The sequence below is a fragment of the Crocodylus siamensis genome, chromosome 15 (genome assembly GCF_052110815.1).
Source record: "Crocodylus siamensis isolate JL-2025a chromosome 15, ASM5211081v1, whole genome shotgun sequence".
Taxonomy (NCBI): Eukaryota; Metazoa; Chordata; order Crocodylia; family Crocodylidae; genus Crocodylus; species Crocodylus siamensis.
Genome location: NC_143409.1, coordinates 511555 through 536242, shown reverse-complemented (window position 1 = coordinate 536242; position 24688 = coordinate 511555). Strand labels below are relative to the sequence as shown.

The 24688-nt window shown below is 72.3% G+C and overlaps 6 protein-coding genes across 8 annotated transcripts; 3 read left to right on the top strand and 3 right to left on the bottom strand.

Annotated features, from left to right (window-relative positions):
• Positions 1-241: 241 nt before the first annotated feature.
• HYPK (huntingtin interacting protein K) lies at positions 242-1130 on the bottom strand. The gene is made up of 4 exons (XM_090029452.1): positions 895-1130; positions 766-821; positions 552-603; positions 242-459 (listed from the first exon to the last, which is right to left on the bottom strand). Exons 1-4 carry the CDS (start codon positions 1075-1077, stop codon positions 364-366), a joined length of 387 nt encoding a protein of 128 aa, XP_089885578.1. The 5' UTR covers positions 1078-1130; the 3' UTR covers positions 242-363.
• Positions 1131-4116: 2986 nt separating this feature from the next.
• Positions 4117-10012, top strand: SERINC4 (serine incorporator 4). The gene is made up of 11 exons (XM_090029445.1): positions 4117-4227; positions 4354-4532; positions 4601-4680; positions 4933-5026; positions 5174-5385; positions 5701-5796; positions 5880-6003; positions 6940-7012; positions 7262-7313; positions 7398-7548; positions 7664-10012. Exons 1-11 carry the CDS (start codon positions 4117-4119, stop codon positions 7884-7886), a joined length of 1395 nt encoding a protein of 464 aa, XP_089885571.1. The 3' UTR covers positions 7887-10012.
• A 230-nt stretch (positions 10013-10242) lies between these two features.
• On the top strand, positions 10243-14884 carry RASEF (RAS and EF-hand domain containing). Of its 2 annotated transcripts, none has more exons than XM_090029443.1 (17): positions 10243-10553; positions 10798-10947; positions 11047-11137; positions 11334-11429; positions 11690-11770; positions 11943-12058; positions 12366-12434; positions 12595-12676; positions 12907-12980; positions 13048-13213; positions 13330-13428; positions 13576-13723; positions 13804-13885; positions 13971-14085; positions 14173-14286; positions 14365-14441; positions 14580-14884. In XM_090029443.1, the coding sequence occupies exons 1-17, from the start codon at positions 10348-10350 to the stop codon at positions 14680-14682; spliced, it is 1869 nt and encodes a 622-aa protein (XP_089885569.1). In that variant the 5' UTR covers positions 10243-10347; the 3' UTR covers positions 14683-14884. The 2 variants fall into 2 exon arrangements, with proteins under 2 accessions (XP_089885569.1, XP_089885568.1); XM_090029442.1 differs by having other exon boundaries at positions 11687-11770.
• A 790-nt stretch (positions 14885-15674) lies between these two features.
• Positions 15675-16538, bottom strand: SERF2 (small EDRK-rich factor 2). The gene is made up of 3 exons (XM_090029453.1): positions 16403-16538; positions 15948-16056; positions 15675-15879 (listed from the first exon to the last, which is right to left on the bottom strand). Exons 1-3 carry the CDS (start codon positions 16407-16409, stop codon positions 15813-15815), a joined length of 183 nt encoding a protein of 60 aa, XP_089885579.1. The 5' UTR covers positions 16410-16538; the 3' UTR covers positions 15675-15812.
• Positions 16539-16699: 161 nt separating this feature from the next.
• Positions 16700-18874, bottom strand: LOC149851951 (peptidyl-prolyl cis-trans isomerase FKBP8-like; the record flags this gene model as incomplete). The annotated part of the gene is made up of 4 exons (XM_090029447.1): positions 16700-17169; positions 17253-17330; positions 17412-18029; positions 18431-18874. Coding segments are annotated over 4 exons (1503 nt in total), but the record flags the coding sequence as incomplete, so codon positions are not given.
• A 349-nt stretch (positions 18875-19223) lies between these two features.
• On the top strand, positions 19224-24541 carry ELL3 (elongation factor for RNA polymerase II 3). 2 transcript variants are annotated; one of them, XM_090029420.1, is made up of 14 exons: positions 19224-20024; positions 20162-20203; positions 20775-20893; positions 21016-21164; positions 21562-21791; positions 21864-21988; positions 22111-22213; positions 22334-22580; positions 22817-22897; positions 22995-23052; positions 23216-23387; positions 23468-23512; positions 23584-23693; positions 24205-24541. In XM_090029420.1, exons 1-13 carry the CDS (start codon positions 19359-19361, stop codon positions 23689-23691), a joined length of 2145 nt encoding a protein of 714 aa, XP_089885546.1. In that variant the 5' UTR covers positions 19224-19358; the 3' UTR covers positions 23692-23693; positions 24205-24541. The 2 variants fall into 2 exon arrangements, with proteins under 2 accessions (XP_089885546.1, XP_089885547.1); XM_090029421.1 differs by lacking the exon at positions 22817-22897.
• Positions 24542-24688: the final 147 nt, after the last annotated feature.

Genomic DNA, 24688 nt, shown 5'->3' with positions numbered 1-24688 from the left:
TGAGAAGAAACTTTGCCTCTGCCCAGGTTTGGCGTCTACCTGCAAAGATGGTGCCTTGGGGAAGGAACAGTCTCCCCTCTCCTGGGAGGAACTCCTGAGGGGAGCAAGGATACAGGAGCCCTCAAACACACCAGCAGGCAGGGCTCCACCCCTGGGGTCCAGACAGCTGATTCCCGCATGCGCAAGGGCTCCCGAGCCTGTAGGATTCCTGCTCTCAGCTCCACACAAACAGCACCAACAGTCCAGGCCAGATGGTGCCTTTATTCCCATCCATTAGCCACACAGTGTCCAACCAGCGCTGCCATCCGTCCGGCAGCGCTGGGGAGCATGCCCCGCAGCAGGTGCTTAGAGGAGGGCGCCAGCTCAGTTGGTGAGGGTGATGAGGGCCTCCACCACGTTCCCCATGTGCTCCCGCAGGCTGCGCTCTGCCGCCGCCCGCGAGATCTCCATCTCCGTCATCTGCGGGGAGGGAGCAGCAGGGTGAGCGTGGCAGGGGGACCCTGCCTCTCACGAGCAGCCGGATGAAGCCACCGCCCCCACCCCACACTCACGATCAGCTCCAGGTCCTCCTTCTTGATGGTGACCTTGGCTAGCTCCTTCTCCCTGTAACGAGGGCCAGGACACAGGCGTCACCGGCTCGCAGCCCCGAGACACCCCGTCTCTGCTGGAGCCGGAGCGAGGCGCTCCCAGACACGATGCTCGCCCCGGGCCAGAAGAGCGGCCTGGCCGCGTGGCTCTGCCGAAGCCGCCCGCTCGGGCCGTTACCTCTCCTGCTTGGCCTTCTGCTCCCGGGAGCGCCGGTCGCCGATCACGGACATGGCCTGTGCGGGGACAGCGCGGGTCAGTCGCGGTCGCGGCCTCGGCCCGAGCCCCCCGCCCGGTCCCCGCCCGCACCGTCTCGAGGTTGGAGCTCTGGATCTCCTTCTCCTCCGCGTAGTCCGTGACGCGCTCCAGGTCGGCCGCGCCGCTGTCGTGCTTCCGCGGCTTCTCCGCCGCGCGGCCCCCGCCGTCCGCGCCGCCCGCCGACCCGTTCGGCTCCGTCTCCAGCTCCAGCTCCACGTCCCCCTCGGCCGCCATCGCGCCGCCGCCTCCCGCCTCGCCGCGCCGGCACTTCCGGAGCTGGCGGCTGCGCAGGGCAAAGCGGGAGTGCGCCACTTCCGCCCGGGGTCGGATTGGCTGGCGGCGGGGAGGGCTCGCCGCTGCGCCGGAGCATGCGCGATCGGCGTGCTGAAGCCGGTGCCTTTCGGGCGCCCGCTGCTGGCGCGGGGTGGTGTCCCTGCTCGACGCCCGCGATCGCGGGGCCGCATCCGGCGCAGGCCCGGTGCGGAGCGGCCCAGGCGCTGCAGGGCCCTGGAGCCCCGCCCACGCACCCGTGCCCAGGACCAGCCGCGGGGGCTGCGGTCCCAGCCCACGGAGCGGCCCCTCCCGCGCCCACCGTGAGGGGCGGTCACCGACGACACCCGGGCCCTGTAACCCGCGGGTGGGCTTCAGCCCCTCTCCCCGATGGAGCCCCGTCTGGCCCGGGGCAGCCGGCAGAGCGAGGCTGCTTGGCCCCTGCTGCTCGCTCTGCGCCCTTGCCCCGCCCCGTTCTCGCGCGAGCCCGCGTGGGCAGGGGCCACGCACGGAGGTGTCGCCACCTCCCTGTTCCACCGTCGCACCGAGCCCTTTGCGCTGCAGCTTTGGGGGTTTGCTCCCCGGAGCTGCTGGTCCGCTGCGACCCCAGGATCCATCTCGGAGCCTGTGCGCTCCCCTTGGCAGCCTCCGGGCCCGCGGGTCCGGCCTGCCGTCTCTGGCCCACCTCTCCGGGCACTGGGAACGGCACAGGTCTGCCGATGCCTGCGCCCAAGCAGGCCCGGACACGTGCAGCGTCTGCGTTTTCCCGTTCCTAGGCGGGAAAGAGCAGCGTAAGGCAGGTGGCTCCACCGTGGAGCACAGGCCCACAGCGCACTGAAGCACGGATGCTCGTGACTTTGCCAAAAGTACCGACAGCAGTCAGCTGAGGATGAGCAAAGTCACTACTGTGGCCCCATTGCCTGTGGCTGCCCTGTCCTTCGCGCTCCCCTGGGCACGGCGCCTGCGGGCTGGCCCCGCTACACTGAGGGACAGCTGTGGGACAGACTGGGGCGTGGGTCAGGGCAGGGGGTCAAAGCTGGGTGACAGCCCGAGTCCAGGACAGCAGCCGAGGGCCGAGATGAGGCTGTGACTGGGGCAAGCGACTGAGCTGGCCCAGAAGGTCGAGGGAGGAGCTGGCAGGAGGACCCAGCTAGAGGTTTGGGGCACGGAGTCAGATCTGGGAGCTCCAAGCAGGCCGGGGGTGCGGCCGGGCAGCCTGCTGCCCGGCTGAGCTTGACCAGGCCAGTGTGGGCTGGGCCTCACCCAGGGGGGTGGTCCCTGCTGGCTGGATCCCCACATGCACCCCGCGGGGCCCAGGAATGGGTCTGGCCCAGCCAGGCCTCAGCTCCCTGCAGCAGCAGCAGGACAAGCACGGTCCCCTCCGGCTCCCCTCGGCCTCGCCGCCCCTCTGGGCACAGCTGGGCCCAGGGCAGCTCCCTATGGGTCTGCTGGCAACCCCTGCCCAGCATGAACATCCCCAGCTCTCACCCGGCCCTTGCCCCTGGGGCTCCCTGCAGCAGGGAGTGCCACAGGCTGCTCTGCGGTGTCATGTTCCCCAGGGCCAAGGGCTCCACCCCCACCCCCACCCTGTGCATTGCACTCTGCATTTGCCATCAGGAGACCCCCTCCACCCCGCCATCCAGCCTGGGAGCCCCCGGGGCTGGCAGCGTGGCATGGGGCTCCGTGGCCCATGTGCTGTCAGGCCAGCTAAGCCCTGCAGCTGGTAAGAGGGTTAAGACACTGCATTTGGCTCCTGGCCTAATCACGTTTGCTGCAGACCTGCCTCACCCCAGGTCCCCCCATCGTGGCCAATGGCAGGCAGCTGCCTAATTGGCTTCCCCTTTGCACAGACTGGCGGTGCTGGGGCTGCGTGGCTCACACTCCATCAGCCCGGGCACCCCAAGGCTGATGCCCCAGGGGCCAGAGCAGTCCACCTGGCGTCTCCACTGGGAGCCATCGGTCTCAGGGCTGGGCGTGGGATGATGCCCAGCGGCCGCCAGACACAGGTGGGAGCAGTGTGGGGGCTGCGGAGCCCCCTTCTCAGTAGCATCGGCCAGGGAGTGGCGGGGCCCCAGCCCTGCAGTGCTCTGAGGGGGCAGCGAGGGGGTCTGAGCCCTCAGGGCTGCCGCTGATGGGAAGCCTTCCCCGTCAGGTGGGTCATGCAGGGAGGACCCCAGGGCCAATGGGTCACACAGGTTCTGCTGGGTGCCAGCTGCAACGGGAGCTCCTCCGGGCACCTGCACTGTCCCTGGGGCAGGGGCTGCACCCTCCAGACACTGCTGGGGAAGGGGGTGCGCGGTGGCCTGGGGCATGGAGGGACTCCTGTGTGTGGGGCTGGTGCACAGGCTCCTTCTCCACAGCCCTGGGGCCCCCCCCATGTCCCGGCCTGGCTGCGCGGGGAAGCAAGTCTGGGGAGTCTGAGCCAATTAGCGGCTCTAATCCCTCCCGGAGCGTGGGCCCGCGAGGGGGCCGGGGGCAGTGGTGCACGCTCTGGCCCGCGGGAGCTGTTCCTGGGCCCAGCCAGGCCGGGCAGGGTGGGGCGCAGCACAGCACGGAGCAGGAGCCGGCGCAGCTCCAGGGCCCCACGGTGGGTCCCGGCGGGGCGGGGGTCTCTGCAGCCGCCACAGGCAGATGGCGAGAGGCGGCCGCACCCGAGCCACCCAATCCCCTCTAATCCCACGGGGCGGTGCTGGGCAGGGGCTGTCCTGGCACTGGGCGCGTGGGCAAGACCCAGGAGGCCCCGTGCCCGGCTCCTGGCTCCGGCTGCAGCGCGACTCCAGCCTGGGCCTCCCTGGCAGCAGTGGGCGCAGGGGGAACGTGGTCAGCTGCGCCCGTGCCCCAGGCTCTGCCGCGCTCCACAAGGCTGGGCTGGCCCTGCGCCCTGGCCCGTGGGCAGCCATTGGCGTGATGGGGATCTCGGCCCAGGTCCAGGCACAGCCCCACACGGCCACGTGAGCCCCACGCTCCTCGCAGGTCAGGCGTGGCTGTGGCTGCAGACCTGGCATGAAGGCGTCCACGCGGACCCGCCTGCTCTACACGCTCTTCCACGTCCTGGCCTGCGCCGTCTGCTGCCTCCTGCTGTCCCGCACCGTCTCGGACTCCCTCAAGGAGCACGTGAGCGTCGGGCCGGGCGGCGTCTCCGCGCTGAGGGCTGGGGCTGGCCTGGCGCCGGGGTGTTGCGCCGTGCCACGGGGCCTGTTCCCACGCCAGAGCTGACCCGCGGCCGCGTCCTGCCCTCAGGTGCCTTTCTATGCCCTGCTCTGCCAGCGCCTGCCTGGGGGCACCGACTGCGATGCGCTGGTGGGCTACGCGGCCGTCTACCGCGTCTGCTTCGGCACCGCCGGCTTCTACCTGGCCCAGGCCGCCCTCCTCCTCAACGTGAGGTCCAGCCGCGACGTCCGCGCCCAGCTGCACAACGGGTGAGGCCCCCGCCAGCCCCGCGGGTGCTCGGGGCGCGTCCAGGCCCTGACGCTGGTGTGGGCTGCAGGTTCTGGCTCCCGAAGCTGCTGATCCTGGTCGGACTCTGCGCGGCCGCCTTCTTCATCCCTGCCGACCGCTTCCTGCCAGGTACCGGCACAGCCAGGGCCTGGCCCCACCAGGCGCTCGAGGCTCGGCCCTTGCTGCGCCCCGAGGGTACAGCCTTCGGTGCCGCCCCAGAGGCTGCGGCCCCACTTCCCCCAGCCCTGAGCTGGTCCGTGCTGGGGTTGGGCCAGGCCCGGTCTGCACAAGGACCCTGCAGCTCACGGGAGGGATGGGGTGCCTGGCGTGGGGGGCTGGGCTCCGGGCGGGCGGCGGCTCCTGACACTCCCCTGGCCGCAGCCTGGCGCTACGTGGGCGTCTGCGGTGGCTTTGCCTTCATCCTGCTGCAGCTGGTGCTGATCACGGCCTTCGCCCACACCTGGAACAAGAACTGGTGGGTCCCCCCTCCCCCGCCAGGGCCTGGGGCTGCCACGGGGGCTGCTCCAGCTGCCTCCCCCCGGCGCCCTGCGGCTCCGGCGCCATGTGGCCGACTCCAGGCCCGTGCCCCCGGGTGCCGGGGCTCATTGCCTCCCCGCTGCAGGCAGATGGGGGCGTCCCGGGATGGGCGCTGGGGTGCAGCGGTGCTGCTGGCCACGCTGGGCTTCTACGCCGTCGCCGTCGCCGCCTTCTCCGTCCTCTACCAGCGCTACGCTCGCCCGCCCGCCCGCCCGCTTGGCGCCGCCCTGCTCGCCCTCCACACCAGCCTCTGCGGGCTCACGTCCCTTGTCTCCGTCTCGCCCTGCGTCCGACTCAGTGAGTGCCCGGTGCCGGCCCCCCGGCGCCTTCGGTTGTGCCGGTCCCGCTCGGAGCAGGACTGGGCTCTGGGCTGTGCCTGGCGCAGCGACGGGGCCAGGAGCCCTGGATCAGGCGTGACCCCATGTCCGGTGCTGACTCTGGGTCTGTGCGTGTGCAGGGCCTGGGGGCAGGCGCACCCCTCCCCCAGGCCCTGTCCTGCCCCCCCAGCCCCACGCGGGAGGGCTGAGGGAAGGGAGGGTGCATGACACCCGCCAGACCAAGCCTCGGCCCTGCCCGCCCGCGTGGAAGGGCTGACCGGCCTTCTGGCTGCAGAGCAGCCACGCTCCAGCCTCCTGCAGGCCTCCATCATCAGCTGCTACGTCGCCTACCTCACCTTCTCTGCGCTGTCCAGCCGCCCGCCCGAGAGAGGTCAGCCCTGCCCCTCTCCCCTCCGCCTGGCAGCGGTGCCCCCGCCGCGCTGCACTGCCCACCCGCCTCTCCCCGCTCTGCAGGGCCGTGCCGGGGGCAGAACCTCACTGCCCACCCACCCGGCGCCGGCAGGGACGGGCAGGCCGAGGACACCACGGTGGCCGTGCTGGGAGCTGCCATCATGTACACCTGCGTTCTCCTGGCCTGGTGCGTGGGCCCTGGGGCGGAGGGGAAGCAGGGGCCCCCAGGCCCAGGGACTCACGGGGGCCCTGACGCCGGGCAGACTGCGGTGCCCCCAGAGCAGCGGCAGGGTCTTCTCCCGGCCCCGGGTGTCCGCAGTGCAGGTCTGGCCGAGGCGGGCACGGGGCGTCCGGCCCACGCAGCCCTGGCTCCTGCCCGACAGCGCCAGGCGAGGCTGCGCCCGGCTTCCCACTGCTGGCCCTGCGCCGGCCCTCCTGCCTCCCCGCACAGTGCCCCTCTCCCCGGGGCGCTCCCAGAGCCGCCGTGGCTGCCCCAAGGGCAGGGCAGGTTGCACCAGCCAGGTCCAGCCTGGAGGGACTGGGTGTCAGCTGTCCTGAGGGGCTGGTGGACCCGGGGGCAGTGGCTGCGCGGAGGGGCAGCACGGCGGCTCCTGGCCCATAGCGATGTGCGGGCAGCCCCAGGGGCCGGAGCTGGGGAGCCCTGGGCCCGTGGCAGGGAGCAGGACGGCCGTGCCAGACCCGGGCTGAGCCGGGGCAGGTGCGAGGGATGGAGCAGCCACCGCCCAGTGGAGGGGCCTGGCCTCATGCCCCGAGCAGCCCCGCGTGGGTGCAAGTGGGATGGGGATGACCCCAGGCGGCCCTGCTGGGGGGTGAACTACCCTTCACCGCAGCAGCCGAGATCCCTGCCGGGCAGCAGGACAGAGCCACGTAGCCCCAGTGGCTGCAGCACTGGAGGCAACCCCAGAGCCAGCTCAGCACCCATGGGCCAGCCTCCCAACCACTGGCGGGCCCCAACTTTTAGTGGGCTAGGCCCACGGCCTTTTTAATTCACATAGGTCAGCCCTGTGGGCGGGCGTGGAGGGTGGGAGGGCCCCTGCGGCAGGGCAGCGAGGCCCCAGCGAGACCGGGGCTGGGCCACAGTTCCCTTGTGCCCGTGCTGCAGCAACGAGGCCTCCTCCCTGGCCGAGAGCTTCGGGCCCCTGTGGATGGTCAAGGTCTACAGCTTCGAGTTCAACGTGAGTGGAGGCACCGCGGCCCCCCCAGCCCCACCCTGTGCGGCTGCATCCCACCACCCAGACCGCCCTCGCCCCCCCCGCAGCCCCTGGCCCTTCCCCAGCCCCAGGTTGGGGCTGGCCTGGGTCTGTGATGGGCAGGGGGCTGCGGGGGGGGGCCCAGGTCCCGTGCAGGCTGGGGTGGGGAGGGGAGACGGGCACACACATCTCCCCTTCCTGCCTGCTGCCTCAGGCCACCTCTTTCCCTTGCAGAAACCCTCCTGCTGCTTCTGCTGCCCCAGCAAGGTGGAGGCCGAGCCCGGAAGTGGGTGCAGACAGGGGTGGGGGGCTGGGGCGGGGGGCTCTCGGGGCAGGGCTGCAGGTGACCCTGCGTTCCCACTGGGCGCAGTGCGGGGCAGTGAGCGAGCGGGCGGCCACGCAGGGCGGCCGGGGTCCGTGGACGACGAGCAGGAGCGCGTCACCTACAGCTACGCAGCCTTGCACTTCGGCTTCTTCCTCGCCTCGCTCTACGTCATGGTGACGCTCACCAACTGGTTCAGGTGGGAGCCCCCGCCCACGCCAGCCCGGCTCCTGGCTCGGGGCCGGCGGGAGCCCGACCGACCGGGAAGATGCCGGAGCCCGGCCCCGGCGCCCCAGTGTCTGGTCTCTCCGCAGCTACGAGTCGGCGGCGCTGGAGACGACCTTCGTGCGCGGCAGCTGGTCGACCTTCTGGGTGAAGGTGGCCTCGTGCTGGGCCTGCATCCTGCTCTACCTGTGGCTCCTGCTGGGCCCCCTGTGCCTGCCGGGCCACCGCCGGCACCAGAGATGTGGTGCCCTCCCGCACGCCGGGCGACGCCGACGCCTGCCCCGGCCCCGGCCCATCAGCGTCACCACGTAGCCACCTCCAGGGCCGGGCTGGCTCCTGTGCCCTCAAGGGCTCTGGAGAGGCTCGGCCCCAAAGCTGCCCGCAGCCGGGCCTGGGACTGGCGTCAGTGCCGCTCTCCTGCCCGCGAGACCCGGCCTGGGGCCCGTGAACTGAGGAGCTGGCCTCGCACCCCCCCGTGTCCGGAGCAGCAGACCACAGGGTCCCTAGCAAGAGCCCAGCGGGGCCCTGCAGCCCCCAGGCCGCACCAGCTCCCGGGGACGTGGCCACAGGGAGGGAGAACCAGGCCCCTGGTGCCAGCTGGGGATGGCAGGGCCACGTAGGCTGAGCCCCGAGCTCCCCCCCTGCTCCAGCCTGAGGCTTGTTGATCACCACGTGGCACGTGGGGCCCAGAGCCGGGCAGGACATGGGGCGGGATGGGCCCCATTCTGCACCTCTCTGTCATTTTCTGGGACCAGGTGGGCCTGGGTCTGCTGGAGGTCTACAGGGAGCGCCTGCAGGAGGGCTACCTGGGCACGGGGAAGGAGGAGGGCCTTGTATCATAACCCTTCTTTACAAGAAGGGGGAGATGTGGGACTTGAGAAACTGGCGCCCGATCACGCTCCTGAACTTTGGTTACAAACTAATGGCCGAAGTCTTGGCCCAGCATTTGAAGTCTGTTATAGGTACAGCGATCCATGAGGACCAGGCATGCGCGGTGCCAGGGCAGCAGATCTACAAAGCCCTGATGCAGCTGCAAGACGCGCTCCAGTGCCAGTGGGAGAGGGGACAGAAAGTCACCGTGCTGAACCTCGACTTGGAGAAGGCTACGACCGGGTAGCCCATCACTTCCTACTGGAGACGCCGAAGAAGATGGGAGTCCCCACCACCTCGGTCGCCTGGACAAAGGCACTGTGCACCAGCATGAGCAGCAGGGTGCTGGTGACCAGGTCCTTGACAGCTCCGATCATGGCAGAGTTGGGTGTCAGGCAGGGTCTCCCCGATCCTGTTTATTGGTGCAAGGGAATCACTAGCACAACGACTCAGGCACACACACAGCCCTAGTCTCCCCCCTCAGACCAGGCTGCTTCCAGAATCCAGACAACTGTGTGTTTTCTTTTGGATCTCGACACGGAGAAAGTGGTGAGGACCAAGCTGTACAAAGCAAAATGGTCCGGAGGCAGAGGAATGCCAGACGTCCTTCTCTTCTTCTGGGCCAAGTACACGAGCCAAGTTTGCAAACTGGCAACAGGGGTGGGCCCCAAAAGTCAGCTTTGTCAAGTATTTTGCAGGGCAGCTGCTGCGACAGTGGCAGGGGCACACGACCATGGGCCATGGTGTCCCCATGGCTCTACGAGGTCCTGAAATGCTTCCAGGAGAAATGCAAGCTGCACGGTGCAACCCTGGCAAACCACCGCAAGATACGGGAGGTGGTAAGGGCAAGAGACATCGTATCGCCTGTGGACTTACTACCTGGTGACAGCGGCCAGGCTGCGCGGGAGCAAATCTTCCACAAGGACCTAGAGAAGGAGCACGGAGACCTGAACTGGCAGCACCCCACCAGGCACTCCCCGTGCGGGCATGAAGAGACAGTGCAGGGCAGAGAAGTCCATCAAAGTGCCCGAGACAGACCTGCCGCTGGCAGGCAGAAGTGATCAGCCACCTCTCCTGGGACTGCGCCGACGCCCGAGAGGTGTGGAGGAAAGTCTGCGCGCTCCTGGTTGTGACGGGTCAGAGCCTGGACCGGGGCTGCGGTTCTCTACGGGCACTTGACCAAGCAGCGAGGGGCCCGACAGCCCGCTTCGACTAGTCCATCTCCTGCTTCGTGTCCGTGGAGGGCCAGGAACCTGCTCACAGACGCTCGGACCCCACAGTCACGGACTGCACGAAAATGGGGCTGAGCTGAACGTCCTGGTGCTACAGGAAGACAGACGAGGACGACAGGAAAGAGATGGCCAAGCTCGTCTGCAGAGCGGGGAACAAGGGCGAGGACAGCGAGATGAGCAAAAGCGCTGGAGCAGCGACGGGTGCGCGGGCGCATGGAGCCAGCTTCGTAACGGGACTAAAACACGTCGACTGGTAACACGGCGGTGGTCTGTCCAGTAAACACTAGTGGATCCACAGTCCCATATGTACAGTACATATTAGAGAGAGAGAGAATAAATATTTTTGCAACCCGCCCCCCCAAACTCTTTGCCTTCAGCCACCCCCGGCTTTGGGGTCTGTGACCTGCGCCCTGTGAGCCGGGCTGCAGCCGCTCTGTGCGGGCTGAGCCTGGGGGGCTCCTCGCTCGGCTCCCGCCCAGGCTGCAGCACCCCCCAGACTCGTGCCCACGCCTCGGGCGGGGGGGGCACCTGCAGAGCGAGTCACTGCCGCCCGGGGAAGCTGGACACCGGCTCCGGCCGTCGGGTGCGGGGGTGCGGGCGCCGGGAGAGCCCTCGCGGCGGGGCGGGGCGGGGAGGCTCCTCCCGCGGGCGGGCCGGGGCCGCGGCGAGCGATGCGCTCCCCCAGGGCCGGCGCGGGACCAGCCTCGGCGGGCCGGGCGCGGGAGATGCGCCGCGTCCCAGGCCCGGAGCCGAGCAGCGACCCCCGGGGCGTCCCGCCGGGCTGCGAGGCGGGGGCGGGGGCGCTCAGCCCCGCCGAGCCGGGCCCCTGGCAGCGCCTGCGGGAGCAGCTGGGCGAGGAGCTGCGCGGGGCGGCCAGGTGCAGGGCGGGGGGCGGCGGAGGAGCCCGGCCCGGGGGGCGGCGCGGGGCGGACGCCGGCTGGCTCCTGCCGGCCCCGGCCCCGGCCCCCGGCGTCCCGGGCCGGCCGGGCCCGCCCGCAGCGCAAACAGCCCTGGAATGCGGCGCCGCGCCCAGGACGGCGGCCGGGCCGGGCGCGCCCCGTCGGGCCGGCGGAGCCGCGGGCCGGGGCCGGGGCCTGACCCGCGCCCGCCTGTGCCCGCAGCCCCGAGCAGCTGGACGCGCTGCACCGGGAGGTGGAGGCCGGCGGGGACCCGGGGCTGCTGCGCCAGGTGGAGACGCTGGTGCGGGACGTGGCCCAGGACCTGCGGGCCCGGAGGCTGCGCGCCCAGGAGCTGCAGGGGCTGGTGCGCAGGTGCGCGGCGCGAGCCAGGGCTGCTGCAGGCGCGAAGGCGCCCGGGTGCCAGCGCAGCCCTGGGGCAGCGGGGCGAGCCTGACTTTGCCCCCATGCCAGGACGGAGGAGGCGGCGGTGGCGCAGCTGGCAGAGCTGGAGGAGCTGCTGCAGCAGCAGGTGGCTGCCAGGGAGCAGCAGGTGCGGGAGGAGGTGAGTGGGGAGAGCTGCCCCGTCCCCGCAGCATCCATGGACCCTCTCCAGACCCCTCTGCCTCACAGGGCTGGGGGTCCCTGCCCAGGGGCCTCCCGGAGCTGGTCCCCCCGGAGCCGTGGCAAGTCGTGCTCTACAGCTCCCTGGCAGCCCCTGCCCCGCCCCAGGGCTGCTTCCTGCCCTTCCCTCCCCACAGGAGCAGCAGCTGCTGGAGCGGGCCCTGCGGGGCCTGCGGGAAAAGCACATCCTGGAGGTGGCTGACTTGCAGGACGGCCTGCACCAACTCCTGCAGGTAACAGCCGTGGGAGGGAGCCGGGCGCAAGCTCCAGGGCCAGCTGCTCACAGCTGACCTGCCTGGGACCCCCCGGGTGAGAGAGGGCTCCGGACCCTCCTGTCCAGGCGTTGGGGCCTGCCTGACCCCAGAGGGAGCCCAGTGGCAGGAGGCCGCGCAGGCCTGGCACAAGCACCCGCCATCCCCACGGCTCTGGTAGGGCTGGCCTGGACATGGCTGGAGCCTGCCTGACCTACCCCATGGCCCTGTGTCTGCAGCAGGAGTGGCGGCGGCCGCGGCAGGGCTCCAGGGAGGCGGAGGCGGCCGCACAGCTGCGGCCCCAGCTGGGGGAGCTCGCCCAGGTACGGGGGAGGCAGGGGTCGTGCAGGCTGGAGTGGGGGAGAACAGAGCGAGAGCTTCAGCTCCTGGGGCCGGAAGGGCTGGGCCAGGCGAGCACAGTGTGGACGGCCTCCCTGCGCTGCCACGGGGCGCTGGGTGCTGGGCACCGCCCTGACCCGCTCTGCGTCTGGGCAGGAGAACAAGCAGCTGCGCCTGGATCTGCTGGAGGCCGATACCAGCGCCACGCTGCTGCAGGCCGAGCTGGGCCGCCTGCGCCAGGAACTCGCTGACCGGACCCGCCAGCACCAGAGGTGGGGGCTGAACGGGGACCATCCCTGTCCACGGGGCTGCACGTGCTCCTGCCCATGTCCCGGGCTGCAGCCGCACTGTGGCTGCCACGGGCGCAGGTCACTGCTGTGCTGTAGCCTGTAGCGTCTCGGGAGCGGGGGCTACCCTGGGGCTCTGCGCTCACACCAGCGCCCTCCCCGCCCCCGCCCACTCTGGCCTTGCACGGGTTGACCTGTATGCAGAGGTGTGGCAGCCTCGGCTCCCCCAGACGTGGCCTCGTGGGCCCAGGTGTGCGCAGTGGTGACCGGCGCTGCCTGCCCCCACCCGCAGAGAGAAGGCAATGCTGCAAGAGATGGTGGAGGAGAGCCTGGCATTCACAAGCAGCATCGAGATGCTACAGTACGTCTGGGGCGGTCGCGCGGCCCGGGGGCCGGGGATACCTGCTGTCCGGCTCTTCAGGGCCGGGCAGGGGGAGCTCCCTGCAGCTCTGCTGTCTGCGGGGGCTCTCAGTGGCCCTTGCTCCTGGGTGGGTCTGACGGTGTGCCCCCCGCCCCCGCAGGGCAGCCAACCGGAGCCTGCGCGACAGCAACGGAGCCCTGCGCTCTGCCCTGCAGCTCAGCTCGGAGGACAGCCCCCGGGCGGTGCGTGACCGACTTGGGCTGTCGTGTGTGTGGGTTGGCAGCCCGGGAGCGGAGGGGGAGGCTGCTGCACTCGCAGGGTGCGGGTCGGGACCTGGAGGCCAGGCCCCGGCAGGCCCCCCCGATCCGCATGTTGGGGGTGCGGGGTGGGAAGCAAGGTCCCTGCTTGGCCGCCAGCACGGAGTGGGGTAGGGAAGGCCCTGGGGTGCTGATATGTCCTTTGCCCCACACAGCCCCTGTCTCCGGCCTGGCGGAGCCGGCCTGGCAGCCCCCGGCCCCCGGGCTCCCCGGTGGTGACCTACAGCAGGTGAGTGGGGGTGGGGACGGGGTGGGGGCCTGTCCTGTGGTCCGCTCATCGCTGTGCCCTGGTGCAGGTACCGCGGGGACGGCGACTCGTTCCACCGGTTCCCGGCTGTGGCGTGCTGGGCTGACCGGTACCTGGGCCGTGGCAGCACCGGGCTCCCACGACAGCGCGGCGCGGCCTCCAGCACCGACAGAGACTCGTCCCCCAGTGACTCGGGCAGCAAGAGCTCGGACGAGGTGCTGGGGTGGGCAGGGGTGGAGGGAGGTGCCGTGAGGACCAGGGCTCAGAGGCTAGAGGGGGGTGAGGGGCACTGGGGCCTAGGGGCAGCTTCTTTGTGCTCCTCCCCCCACAGGTGCCCAGCCCCCTCCCAGAGCAGGGGGATGATACGGAAGGACCCCGGGGTCGTGGGGGGCACTCCAGCAGGAGGAAGCTCCCTGCCTTCACTCCCAAGGTAAGCAGGGCACCCAGAGCCGTGGTGCGAGCCACCAGGTTGGGGCCAGGGCAGGCTGGAGGGCAGCCCTGGGAGGCCAGGTAGCCCCGGGGTGGAGGGGGGAAGAGCTATCCTGTAGCTGACCCTTTCCTCCTTCCCCTCCCTCAGAACCAGGAGGCAGAGCCCATGGAGCAGCCCCCGTCCCCTGGCCCCATCTACCGCCTGGTGCTGGCAGGGGACGCGGGTGCGGGGAAGTCCAGCTTTCTGCTGCGTCTCTGCACAAATGACTTCAGGGGAGACATCCCCACCACGCTAGGTACGGGGGCCGCGCCGGGCAGGGGCTGCGGAGTGGAGCGGGGCAGGGCACGGGCAGCCCGTGACCGTCTCTCCTGCCAGGGGTGGATTTCCACATGAAGCGGCTGCTGGTGGACGGGGAGCGCACCACGCTGCAGATCTGGGACACGGCCGGCCAGGAGAGGTGAGCACGCCGGCTGGGGCGGGGGTCTGGACAGGGCTGCGGGGCGGGGGCGCGGCTGGGTCTCAGCGGGTGTCGGTGCCCCCAGGTTCCGCAGCATCGCCGCCTCCTACTTCCGGAAGGCCCACGGCGTGCTGCTCATGTACGACATCACCTCCGAGAGCAGCTTCCTCCACGTCCGCCAGTGGATCGACGACATCCAGGTACCGGGGGCCGTCCCTGAGCCCCCGCCCAGGCTCTGTCGGGGTGGCACGAGGCCTCAGGGCACTGACCGTGCCATGTCCTCACAGCAGGCCACGGAGAGGCCCGTCCCACTCATGCTGCTGGGGAACAAGGTCGACTTGCGCGCGGAGCTGCCGGAGACAGCGGGGGTGCACCCGGCGCACGGCGAGCGGCTGGCCCTGGTGCGTGCGTGGCCAGGGGCTGGGCGGGGCCTGCCCACTTGTGGCCATGTGTAACGTGTGCCCCTCCCCACCCCACAGGCCTACCACGCCCTGTTCTGCGAGACGAGTGCCAAGGACGGCACCAACGTGGTGGAGGCCGTGCTGCACTTGGCCAGGTGGGAGCCTGTTGCTGCTGGAGGGGGCTGCGGCACCAGCCCCAGCCTGCCTGTGTTGCGGGCAGGGAGCCCCAGGGCAGCGGGCGGTGCAGTTGCCGGCCTTGGCCATACCAAGGTCTGTGCCCGTTGACTCTGCAGGGAAGTGAAGAGGACGGTGGACCCCAGTGAAGGGTGTGGAGCTGTGGCAGACCTGCGTGTGCCCACCACGGGAGCTGCTCCGTTCAGCTGCTGCCGGACCTAGGGCAGGACTGCGGGGCCTGGCCTGGCAGATGGCTGCAGCAGCCCCCCTCAGAGCCCTGGGAGGGGGTGGCCCAGGCCCAGGCCGAGCTGCACTCCCTTCCTTGTCTGCGCTCGGAGGGAGAGGAGCTGGGTTCGGCTGCAACGGCGAGAGGCCGGCTCACGGGGCCAGGGCTGGGTTTGAAAATAAAGGTGTGTAGCTGCTGCCCCGTTCTCGGCTCTGTGCAGGGGGGAGTTGCCCCCATCCAGCCTCCAGGACCCTCTGCACCTGCCCGTATCCTTCCCACTGCTGGCACGGTCCAAGAGCGCAGCAGGGTCAGGCCCCTGCTGCTCCAGTCCCATCTCCCTGCACGGGGTCCTGGGCTCTGCTGCATTAGCCCCATGCACCGGTTCCTTCGCTGCTGCCTCCTGGGACTGCTGCGCCACCGGTGCCCCCTCGCAGCCACCTGCTGTCCTTAGCCCTGCAGGAGCACCCTCAGTGTCTTCCTTTCACGCCCTAGTCCCGGATGCTCCCGGGCACTGCAGCCACAGGCAAGGCCCAGTTCCTCTCCTCTGCGCCCGCTCTAACTCGCGCTCCAGCCAGCACGGCTAAGGCTGAGCTCCCAGCGCCTGAGCCCCTCCTGCCCTGGGCCCAGGTGCTGACCAGTGCCTGCTGCTCGCACAGCTCCAGGGCTGGCGCGCCTTCAGCTCCGCTTGCCCTTGCAGGAGCTGCCCCCCCTGCCCGGCCCAGCCCTACCCTGCCAGCGCGCAGCGCATGGCCCCCCCCGCCTCTGCCACCGCGCGGGCGGGCGGCCGCCGGGGCCCTGGGCACCGATTCTGCCCCGACCTCGTCTGTCCAGCTCCACGCGCCTGGGTGTGATGGCACCCTAGGCCCAGCTCTCATCCCACAAGGGGCCCGAGCGCCAGGCCCGGCTGCGGGGCTCGGGGAGGAGCGGGGGGCCCGAGGCGGGGCGAGTGAGCTGGTGGGACCCGCTGAGCCACGGCAAGAATCGGCGCTGCCAGGCAGCCAAAAGCTACTTTAATGGAGGGGGGCGAAGCGGGCGGGGCTGGGGAGCAGGCGGGGGGCGGGGGCCGCGCCGTCGGGGCTGCGGCTGCGTCCTCCCGGCAGGCGCGGGGCAGCGGGGGCCGGTCCCGCTACTTGGGGCCCTCGTCCTTCTTCCCCTCCGCCTTCTTCTGCTTCTGCTGCATGATCTCCGAGTCCCTGCGGGAGACGCCCGTTACGGCCGGCCGCGGCGGCCCCACGACCCCGCGCCCCCGCCCGGCCCTCACCTCTGCTTGCGGGCGGCGGCCGAGAGCCCGTCGTCCCGCCGCTTGCCCTTCACGTGGTCGCTCTGCTTCTTCAGGTTCTTCTGCCGCGCCAGCTCGCGCTGGTTCCCGCCTGCAACGACCGCCCCGCCCCGCCCGGTTACAGCGCGCGCCCCCCACAGGGTGCAGCCCCAGGCCTCGCCCCGGTTATGGCGCCCCCGCCAGCGCACCCCAGAGCGGCTCCGCCCCACTTTTAGCGCGCGCCCTGGGCCGCTCCAGCGCGGCATCGCCCAGGGCAGCCCCAGGCCTCGCCCGGTTATAGCGCAGCACAGCCCGGGGCAGCCCCAGGCCTCGCCCGGTATTTGGCGCAGCACAGCCCGGGGCAGCGCCCCGTGCAGCCCCGGTTATAGCGCGGCGCAGCCTAGGGCAGCCCCCCCGCCCGCTGCGCCCCCGGCCCCGCGCCCCCCCCGGGTTCTCACGCGTCATGGCCGCGAGCGCTCGAGACCACGTCCACCGCCCCGCCCCGCCAGGTCACCCCCGCGCGCCCCGCCCCCCGCCGCCCATTGGCTCCCAGCCCGGGGGCGAGGCCGCCGCCTGCCGCCGTCGCTCCTCGTTGGCTTAGGGCTTCGCCCGTCCCCCGTCGTCCCGCCCCCCGAGGCACCGCCCCCTGGCCCGGGCTTCCCCTGGGGGCGGGGCCTGCGCCTCGCGCATCACTGCCCCCGGCCCGGGCGCCCGCGGAGGGGGCGGGGCCTGCGCGGGGGCGGGGCCCGGGGCCGTGCAGTCACGACGCAGCTCAGCCGCCGCCTCAGCCTTTATTTCCGCGATGCCGCCCCCAGTCGGTGCCCCCCCGCCCGTGGGGCCCCGCGGCCTCAGGTGCGCGCGCTCAGGAGGAGGGAGGTGACGGTGCTGCCCACGGCCACGGCCACGGCCCCGCAGAGCAGCTTCCAGGGCGTGACCTGGGGGCGAGAGGAGGCGGCTCAGCGCCCGGGCGGGGCGGCCTGCGGGGAGGAGGGGGCCGTGAGCTCCGCGCCGGGCCGGCTCCTGCCTCGTCGGCGGCCCGCGGCCCGGCCCCCACCGGCCGGCCGGACAGGGCGCCCCCCCGACCCGGCCCGGCCCCACGCACCCACGTGCCGCGGCTCCCGGCCGCCTTCAGCGGGTCGTCTCGGCGGCGCAGCACGTCCGGGGCGCGGGGCCCGGGCTGCCCGCTCTGCCGTCGGGCCAGCTTGGAGAGCTCCGCGTGCACCGCCTGCCGCGGACAGCGCCGTTAGCCCGGGCGCGCCCGCCCTGCCCAGGCCCCTTGCCCCGGCCCGGCCCGGCCCGGCCGCCCACCCTGGCCGTCGGCTCCAGCTGCAGCGCTCGCTTTAGCGCGCCCACGGCTTCCTGGTCCTGTCCCCGCTCCGACAGCAGCTGCCGAGGAAACGCGGGTCAGGAAGGCGGCTCGGCCCCGGCGCGGGAGGGCCCGCCGGCTCGCCCCCGCCCGGGCCACACCTTGCCTTTGCGGTACAGGGCCTTGACGTTGTCGGGGTCGAGGCGCAGCACCGCGTCGCAGGACGCCAGCGCCTCCTCGGCCAGCTGCAGCTTGAGCTGGGCGGCCGCGCAGTTGTTGAGACACTTGACGCGGTGCTGGCGCAGCTCCTCCGCCGCCGCCGCCTCGTCCCCGTCCCCGTCCCCGTCCCCGGGGCCCGCCTGCCCCCCGCCCGGGCCCGGGCCCCGGCCCGGCGCGTCGAGGAGGCGCAGCGCCAGGCCGTAGGAGCGCAGCGCCCGCTCGTACTCCTCGCGCTCGAAGTGGAAGTTGCCGCGCTCCCGCTTCTGGGCGGCCAGGCCCAGGCGCTGCCCCGGCCGCAGCAGCGCCGCGCTCGGGCTCTCGCGCGCCAGCCGCAGCGTCACCTCGTAGAGCAGCACGGCGTCGGCGGGGATGTCGGGCTCCCTGCGCGGCACGGCCGTCTCAGGCGGGCTGAGCCCGGGCAGCCGCGCCCGCGCCCGCGCCCGCCCCCGGCTGCTCTCGCTGCGCCCGCACCTGCCCCGGCGGCCGTAGGCGTACTGGAAGCTGGCGAGGAAGAAGGACACTTCTCCGAGCTGCATGGACGGGACCCCCAGCTCCAGCGCCTGGGGACAGGGGAGCGGCAGGCGTCACCCGCCGGCGGCCCCGGGATTACGGCTCGGCGGCGAAAGCCACTTACAGGCCCCGGCTGAGCGCCGCCATCTGTGCGCGGCGGGGGGAGGGGGGGGCAGCGGCTGCTCCGGGCGCTGTCCCGGGGAGCCGGGCCCCGGCCGAGGAGCTCCCAGGCAGCGCGGACCAGGGCTCTCCCGGTACCCCCCCGCAGCGAGCGGCCTCAGCCCCTTCCTGCAGAGCCCTGGGCCGCGGGAAGGGTCGGGCCGGGCTGCGACCGGAGGGGAGCTGCCGCCGGGGCTCGGGCTGCTCCGAGGGGGCGGAGCGGGGTTTGTGCGGGCCCTGCCCCGGCCGCTCGGCGCGGAGCGGGGCGGGCACCCCGGCCCACCCTGCAGACCTGCACCACGTCGCCCTGGCCCAGGGTGAAGCGCAGCGCGGGGTCCTTCTCCACCAGGCTCCCGTCCTCCAGGACGCCCAGCAGCTTCACCGTCACCTCCTGGCCCGGGCAGGGGCGGCTGCACTCGCCGCGGCCCTGCTGCAGCACCCGCTTCCTCAGGAGCTTGTCGTCTGCGGGACCAAGCGGGGGTGGCTCGCACAGCCCGGCGTGCAGCCGCCCCGCCAGGCAAGGGGGCCCTGGCCGCAGACTGCTCCTGGCTACTCGTCCGGGCACGGAAGAGGTCCCCCGCCTGTCGGGAGGGCGGGCCAGCCCCGTGCCAACCGGGTCCTGCCCGCGGGCGGCTCTGGCGGGCCCCGGCCCGAGCTGCAGGCCCCGGGGGCGGCCGTGGTGGCGAAGCGGGGTGGCAGGGACCTCCCCGGGGCAGGTCCAGTCCCAGCCCTGCCTGAGGCAGGGTCAGCCCCGACTCTTCTAAGCGCCATACAACGACCATCGGCCCCGGGCATCGCCCTGCCCGGCATACGGGGGGCCGCCGTGCCAGCCGAGGCCGTGCCCCTGCCCCTGCCCCTGCCCCCGCCGCAGCGGAAAAGGGAACCCCCCAGTCCGGACCAATGTGACCGGGTGCGGGGCAATCCCCTTCCTGCCCCAGTGCCGCGCGGAGCTGAGCCCGACCCTCCGGCACGCCCCGGCGGGGGGGCCCGGCAGGAGCACTGGCCCGGCGCCGCCGAGGGGCTGCAAACGGGAGCGGGCCCCGGGCGGCCCCGCGCCTCCAAGCCCGCGGGCGCCCGCTCCCCCCGCGCCCGCCTCACCCGTGAGGTCGGCCCAGTCGGGCGCGCCGAGCAGCGCGCGGAAGCCGCGGTGCTGCGGGACTTGCAGGCGCTCCAGCTCCCGGTAGAAGCTCGGCTCCTCGTCCCGGGCCGACACGGCCGCGATGGTGCTGGGGGGCAGCGCGAAGCGCACGGTCCGGCCCCGCCGCGCCCCGCTCGCCGCCGCCCGGGGCTGGGGCTGGGGGTCGGCGCCGCCGCCCTGCGCCCCTTCCCCGTCCTGCGCGCGGCGGCCCGGCGCCGGGGGGCTCCGCGAGGGCCCCGGCATGCTGCTCCGGCCCCGGCCGCTCCCGGCACGAGCTGAGCGCGCGGCTAATCCCCCGCCCCGCCCGCGCGCCCGGCCGATTAGCGCCCCCGCGCCAGCTGCCCCGGTAAATCCGCTGGCCGGACGCCCGGAGCTGCGGCCGCCGCCCACGTCGGCCAGGCCTGAGGGGCAGCCGGGGCGCGAGATGGCTGCGGCGCCGGCCCGGAGCAGCATCCCGGCGCCAGGGCCCCCGCCCGGATCGGGCCCGCCCGGCCGCACGTGGCGGCCGCCCCCTGCCGGGCAGGTGGGGCGAGTGGGGGCGGGGCCGAGAGCCCGCCCCGCCCCGCCCCGCGTCGCGCCCCGCGCCCCGCGCCCCGCGCCCGCACTCGACGCCATGCCGTGGCCGCGGGCAGAGCTGTGCGGGCGCCTGTCCTACCGGGCCGGCCCGCGGGGCCCCCGCCTCAGCCTCCTGCACCTGCGGCTCAGCGACTCGGCGCTGCGGGCGCTGCGGGCCTGCCAGCGTCTGCGGGTCAGTGCGGGCCGGCACCCCGGACAGCGCCTCCCGGGGCCGGGCCGGGCGCGGGCCGAGGCTGCGGGGCAGGTGGACCGGGACGGGCGGGGTAAGGTGCGGGTCCCTTAACGGCGCCTTCTTGTGCCGTCCCGCAGGGCTCGGCCCAGCCCGTCATCTCTTTCCAGGGGAGCCAGGGGGTAAGCGGCTCGGGCGCGGGCTGGAGGCGGGTGAGCGGCCGGGGCGGGGTGCAGCCCTGCTCGGGTGCCAGGCAGGGGGGCAGCGGGGCGGGGGTGCTCGGACGCGGGGCCGGGGCCGCTCCGCACCGCAGCTGCGCCCCGCTCGCTAACTAGCCCTCGCGGGGCAGATCCCCGCGGCTTTGCTGTCCGCGCTAACTAGCCCGGGCGGCGGCGCCAGGGCCGCGCTGCCGGGCTGGGGCGGCTCCTGCCTCGGCCGGGGGGCCTCACGTCCTGCGGGCGACGCGGTGGCCGGGGCGCTGGCTCCTGCGCTGCTGCAGCCGGCGCCGCCGCGCCCCTTGGATCCGCTCCCCGGGGAAGCGGCAGGTGCGGAAGCCGCCCGGGGCCTCCGTGCGCCAGGCAATTAGAGCAGAGCCGCTGGGGCCCTTGTCTGTAAACACGGGGGCCGCCGAGCCCGCCCCCCCGGGGAGCCCGGAGCTGCGCCCGGGCGGGGGAGCGGCCCGCTCGGGTTGGGGGGCGTGGGCCGGGCCGGGCCGAGCTGCTGCCCGTGACCCCGCCGCGCTCCCCCGGGCAGTACCTGAAGATCCCGTGCGCCCCGGGCGGAGACGTGCGGCTCTTCGCCTTCTACCTGTCCCGCTACAGCAAGGACAAGCCGCAGGCCAGCTTCGAGTGCGTGCGGCAGTCCGTGTCCAGGTGCGTGGCGGCGCCGCGGGCCAGGAGGAGCGGAGCCGGGGGGAGCGGACGCCCGGGCCGGCTCGGGCTGGGGGCCGGGGCCGGGGCCGGACCGGGCCCAGCGGTCGCTTCTCTGCTCTCAGGCTCGGCCAGAACCGGCTGGACGGCGTGGGCAGCATCCAGGAGAAGGTCACGGTCTGCGCCACCGACGACTCGTGGCAGCTGGCGCGGGCGGGGAAGGAGTCGTGGAGCCGAGCGGCCATCGCGATCTCGCCCGCGGCCCCCGGCCGGGGTAGGGGCTGGCGCGGCGGCGGCGGGCCCGGGGGGAGTCGGGCGGCCTCCTGCTCCCTCGGAGGCCCGAGGGGCACCGGATCCCTGCTGGGCAGCGGCTGCCCCGGGACAGCAGGGAGCTGGGACCCCCTGGGCCTGCCTGACCCGCGGGGGTGGCTGGGGGCACTGCCAGGTGCCAGGCAGAGCCAGCGGGGTGGACAGGCACGGCTCGAGCCAGGAGGCTGAGGGGGCCATGGCCAGCAGGAGAGGTCAGGGACTCCAAGCTGTGCCAAGCCTCCGCTTGGCTTGGCTGGAGGGAGCGGGCGCCCTAGGGCTGGCGGGGCCGTGGTGTGGCTGGAGGCAGCTGTGGAGCACCCAGGGCTTGGCGGCAACAGCTGCGTGCCCCCACACCCTTGCAGGGAAATGTGTCACCGTCCTGAAGCAGCTGGGTGCCAGCCCCGCCCCAGCACCGTGCCCTGCTGGGAGCGGGCAAGGCAGCCCCCCAGCAATGGATGCCCAGGCACTGGCCAGGTACCTGGTGCAGCTCCTGGCGCCACGGCCCCAGCACAAGCATGAGCTCCTGGCACGGCTGGAGAGGGCACGGGGCAGCCTGCAGGACGGGGCGCAGCTGCTGGCGGTGTTGGAGCAGGCAAGTGGGGGCCCACTGGGGAGGGGCTCTGCCCCAGGTGCAGCACGGCTGACCCTGCTCCCTGGCCTGCAGGTGGCACAGCCGGAGCCTGGCGGGCACAGGTACCGCCTGCGGGAGGAGCTGCTGGGGCAGGTGCAGGAGGACTGGCCTGGCTACACGCCGGCGGAGCGGCAGCTCCTCGCCCAGCTGCTGCACAGGTACCAGGGCCAGCACCTGCCGGCTGGCTGCAGTGGGCAGGCTGCTTCCGGGGCACAGAAGGGTTAAACTAAAGCCAGCTGTGGCCCCAACTGTGCCCCCCACCCCTCCTGTCCTGCTCCAGGAAACAGGAGTTCGGGGCCTGGGCCGGACCCTCCCTGGTGCCTCCGCAGGGGGGTGCAGAGACCCCAGCCCAGCAGAACACGGGCAAGAAGCCATGGGGCACGGTGAGCACAGCAGCAGGGACAGGCTCCGGTGGTGGGGGCTGCGGTGCAGGGCTGGGCCCACTGCGCTCGGCATCCCAGGCAGCATCTAGGGCAGCGCTGAGCTGGGCTCTGGGCTTTCAGAAGCACCTGGGCCTGCTGGCCTCCTGCCGCCCACCGCAGCTCAAGAGAGCCCGAGTGGCTGAGGCCTCCCTGGAGTCGTGCCCTGGCAGCCTGCAGGAGCCCAGGCCGGAGCCTGCGAGGGCCCAGCCACAGCCGGCCCAGCCCTCACGGCCCAGTACGCCCGGGGAGACCTCGAGCTCCGAGGAGGTCGGTGCGGACTGGGAGGAGGGGACACTGCGCCTGGAGCAGGACCTGGCAGTGCTGGGAGGTGAGTGGCTGCATCCCAGGGGGGCAGGCAGCCGGGGCAGTAGGGGGGATGGTGTTGGTGGGAACCTGGCCCGGGCTTCAGGTAGGGACCTCCAGCAGGGGAAGCCTTGGACTGCCCGGGCTCAGCCCCGGCCGGTTGCCCTTGAGCCCTGGGGGAGGGTGCCAGGGGCCCATGCAGGTGGGTGCTGGGGGTGTGGATGGGGCCTTGGGTTTTGCACCTGCTTTGTCACCCCCAAGGCCTTCACAAGACTGTTGGCAGCAGCAGACCCGGGCAAGACAGGGTGCCTGGGGCCAGCTTCAGCCACGTGGCTTGTGGAGGTCAGCCCATGGGGTGGGTGTTCCTGGGGACCCCCGCCCTCCACCAGCCCTCCTGGCTGTGCAAGGGCTCTGGCCTGATGCTCTGTGCTCACCCCAGACCGTGGGATCAGGGCCAGCAGCCCAGCCGCCTTCGCAGAGATCCCGGATTACTGCCGGTGAGTGCAGCCACAGGGGACAGGGAGTGGCACTGCCAGCCCCAATATCAGGTCAATCCCACATACCTGGACAAGCAGCAGGCCCGTCCCTCCCCTCCCCACCTCCAATACTGGTGCCGGTCGGGGGCCTGGGCAAGCCACTCCTTGCCCTCCCCGCGTGCAGGAAGTTCGGGGCTATTCAGTCAGCAGAGCAGTGCCGCGCCTACACCGAGGCCTTCAGCGCCGACTATGCTGAGTACCGCTACCTGCATGCCCGTATTGGCAATGTCAGCCACCACTTTGGCCAGCTGGGGGCCCGCATCAAGACACTGCAGCGTGGCACGGCCGAGCACAAGGTGAGCGAGGGGCAGCGGGGGGGCAGGATGGGGGGTGACTGCACCCAGCACCGCTGAGCGGCTGCTCCTGCCCGTTGCAGGCCGCAGAGGACAGAGTCGTGCAGGAGTACCGGCGCTTCAAGAGGGTAAGGATGGGCGGGGCGAGGAGGGGGCCGGGCCGGGCCTTGGCAGGTGCTGACCTGCACAACCCCCACAGAGCTACCCCGGCTACAGGAAGGAGAAGGACCGCTGCGAGTACCTGCACCGCAAGCTCTCCCACATCAAGGGCCTAATCCTGCAGTTTGAAGAGGGCCATAGCCCCTAAAGGTAGCTGGTCTGGGGCCACAGAGGCCTTGCCCTCTCCCCCAGCAGGGGAAGAGCCTACCCTGACTTCTAGGCTAGGGGAAGGGAGAGGGGATATAGTGCTGTAGGCACAGCGCCACAGCCTCGTGCCCTGTACAGCCGTGGGAGCAGGCTGGGGCGGGGGGCTGCTGCTGCGCCTGCCCCTGCAGCCCCAGGCCAGGGGGGTGGTGGCTGTCCCTACCCAGAGCAATGCTGGGGGCACCAACCCAGGCTGCTGCTCCTCGCTGCACCCTGGCTCATGCTCCTCCCCCCTTGAGTGCAGCCCCACTCTGCTGCTAGCACCGGCAGCCAGAGGGGCAGGGCCTGGGTGCTGACACCAGTGCCTGGAGAGGACCCTGCTTCTCACAGCCAGCAACCTCCAGGCTACAGCCCTCTGCTCCTGGCTTGGACTGGAGGGAAGTTGTAGGGTCCCTCCGTGTCTGGGGCAGGGGCAGCAGGTTCCCAATGGGCATCATGCCTCTTGCCACTGTTCCAGGCACCAGCCTGTGGCTGAGGCCCCTGGGCTGCTGCTCTGCTCCTGGCCCTGGAGGGGGTCCAGGCTTCAAGCCCAGGGAAGGCACCCATCACACACGGGCAGGGAGCTACTGGAGCATGGGTTAGTTTCTGGCACCAGGGCCCGGATTCCCAGCCAGCAGCAGAAACCCAGAAGCAGCCGCTCCACCTCAGCACCTAGACAAGCCTGACACCGCACACCTGTGGCAGGGGCAGCAGCACTGCAGACCCAGGCTCCTGGGCAGGTGTCCAGGACTGGCTGGGAACAGAGCGAGTCCAGGTGAACCACTGTGCACACATGTGTATCCAGGAAACCTCTGGCAGCAATAAACAGTCTGTGCCCTATAGAGCCACTGAGCAAGTTGCTGGGAGAGGGTGGGGAGACCAGGACCCTGCGCCACAGCTGCAGCTGGAGCCCACTTCAAGGCCTTGTGCACACAGCAGCTTTGCCCAGTAAGCCAGGCTGT

Coding starts and splice junctions, on each gene's coding strand:
- HYPK (XM_090029452.1), bottom strand. CDS start 1,077: ATGGCGGCCGAGGGGGACGTGGAGCTGGAGCTGGAGACGGAGCCGAAC. Junction 822..894: donor AGAGCTCCAACCTCGAGACG/GTGCGGGCGGGG, acceptor GTCCCCGCACAG/GCCATGTCCGTGATCGGCGA. Junction 460..551: donor AGGAGGACCTGGAGCTGATC/GTGAGTGTGGGG, acceptor CCCTCCCCGCAG/ATGACGGAGATGGAGATCTC.
- SERINC4 (XM_090029445.1), top strand. CDS start 4,117: ATGAAGGCGTCCACGCGGACCCGCCTGCTCTACACGCTCTTCCACGTC. Junction 6,004..6,939: donor ACCTGCGTTCTCCTGGCCTG/GTGCGTGGGCCC, acceptor CCCGTGCTGCAG/CAACGAGGCCTCCTCCCTGG. Junction 7,549..7,663: donor ACGCTCACCAACTGGTTCAG/GTGGGAGCCCCC, acceptor GTCTCTCCGCAG/CTACGAGTCGGCGGCGCTGG.
- RASEF (XM_090029442.1), top strand. CDS start 10,348: ATGCGCTCCCCCAGGGCCGGCGCGGGACCAGCCTCGGCGGGCCGGGCG. Junction 11,430..11,686: donor GCCTGCACCAACTCCTGCAG/GTAACAGCCGTG, acceptor CTGTGTCTGCAG/CAGGAGTGGCGGCGGCCGCG. Junction 12,677..12,906: donor CGGAGGACAGCCCCCGGGCG/GTGCGTGACCGA, acceptor TGCCCCACACAG/CCCCTGTCTCCGGCCTGGCG.
- SERF2 (XM_090029453.1), bottom strand. Junction 15,880..15,947: donor GCCGCCGCCCGCAAGCAGAG/GTGAGGGCCGGG, acceptor CGTCTCCCGCAG/GGACTCGGAGATCATGCAGC.
- ELL3 (XM_090029420.1), top strand. CDS start 19,359: ATGGTGCTGGGGGGCAGCGCGAAGCGCACGGTCCGGCCCCGCCGCGCC. Junction 21,792..21,863: donor TGCTGGCGGTGTTGGAGCAG/GCAAGTGGGGGC, acceptor CCTGGCCTGCAG/GTGGCACAGCCGGAGCCTGG. Junction 23,053..23,215: donor GAGATCCCGGATTACTGCCG/GTGAGTGCAGCC, acceptor CCCCGCGTGCAG/GAAGTTCGGGGCTATTCAGT.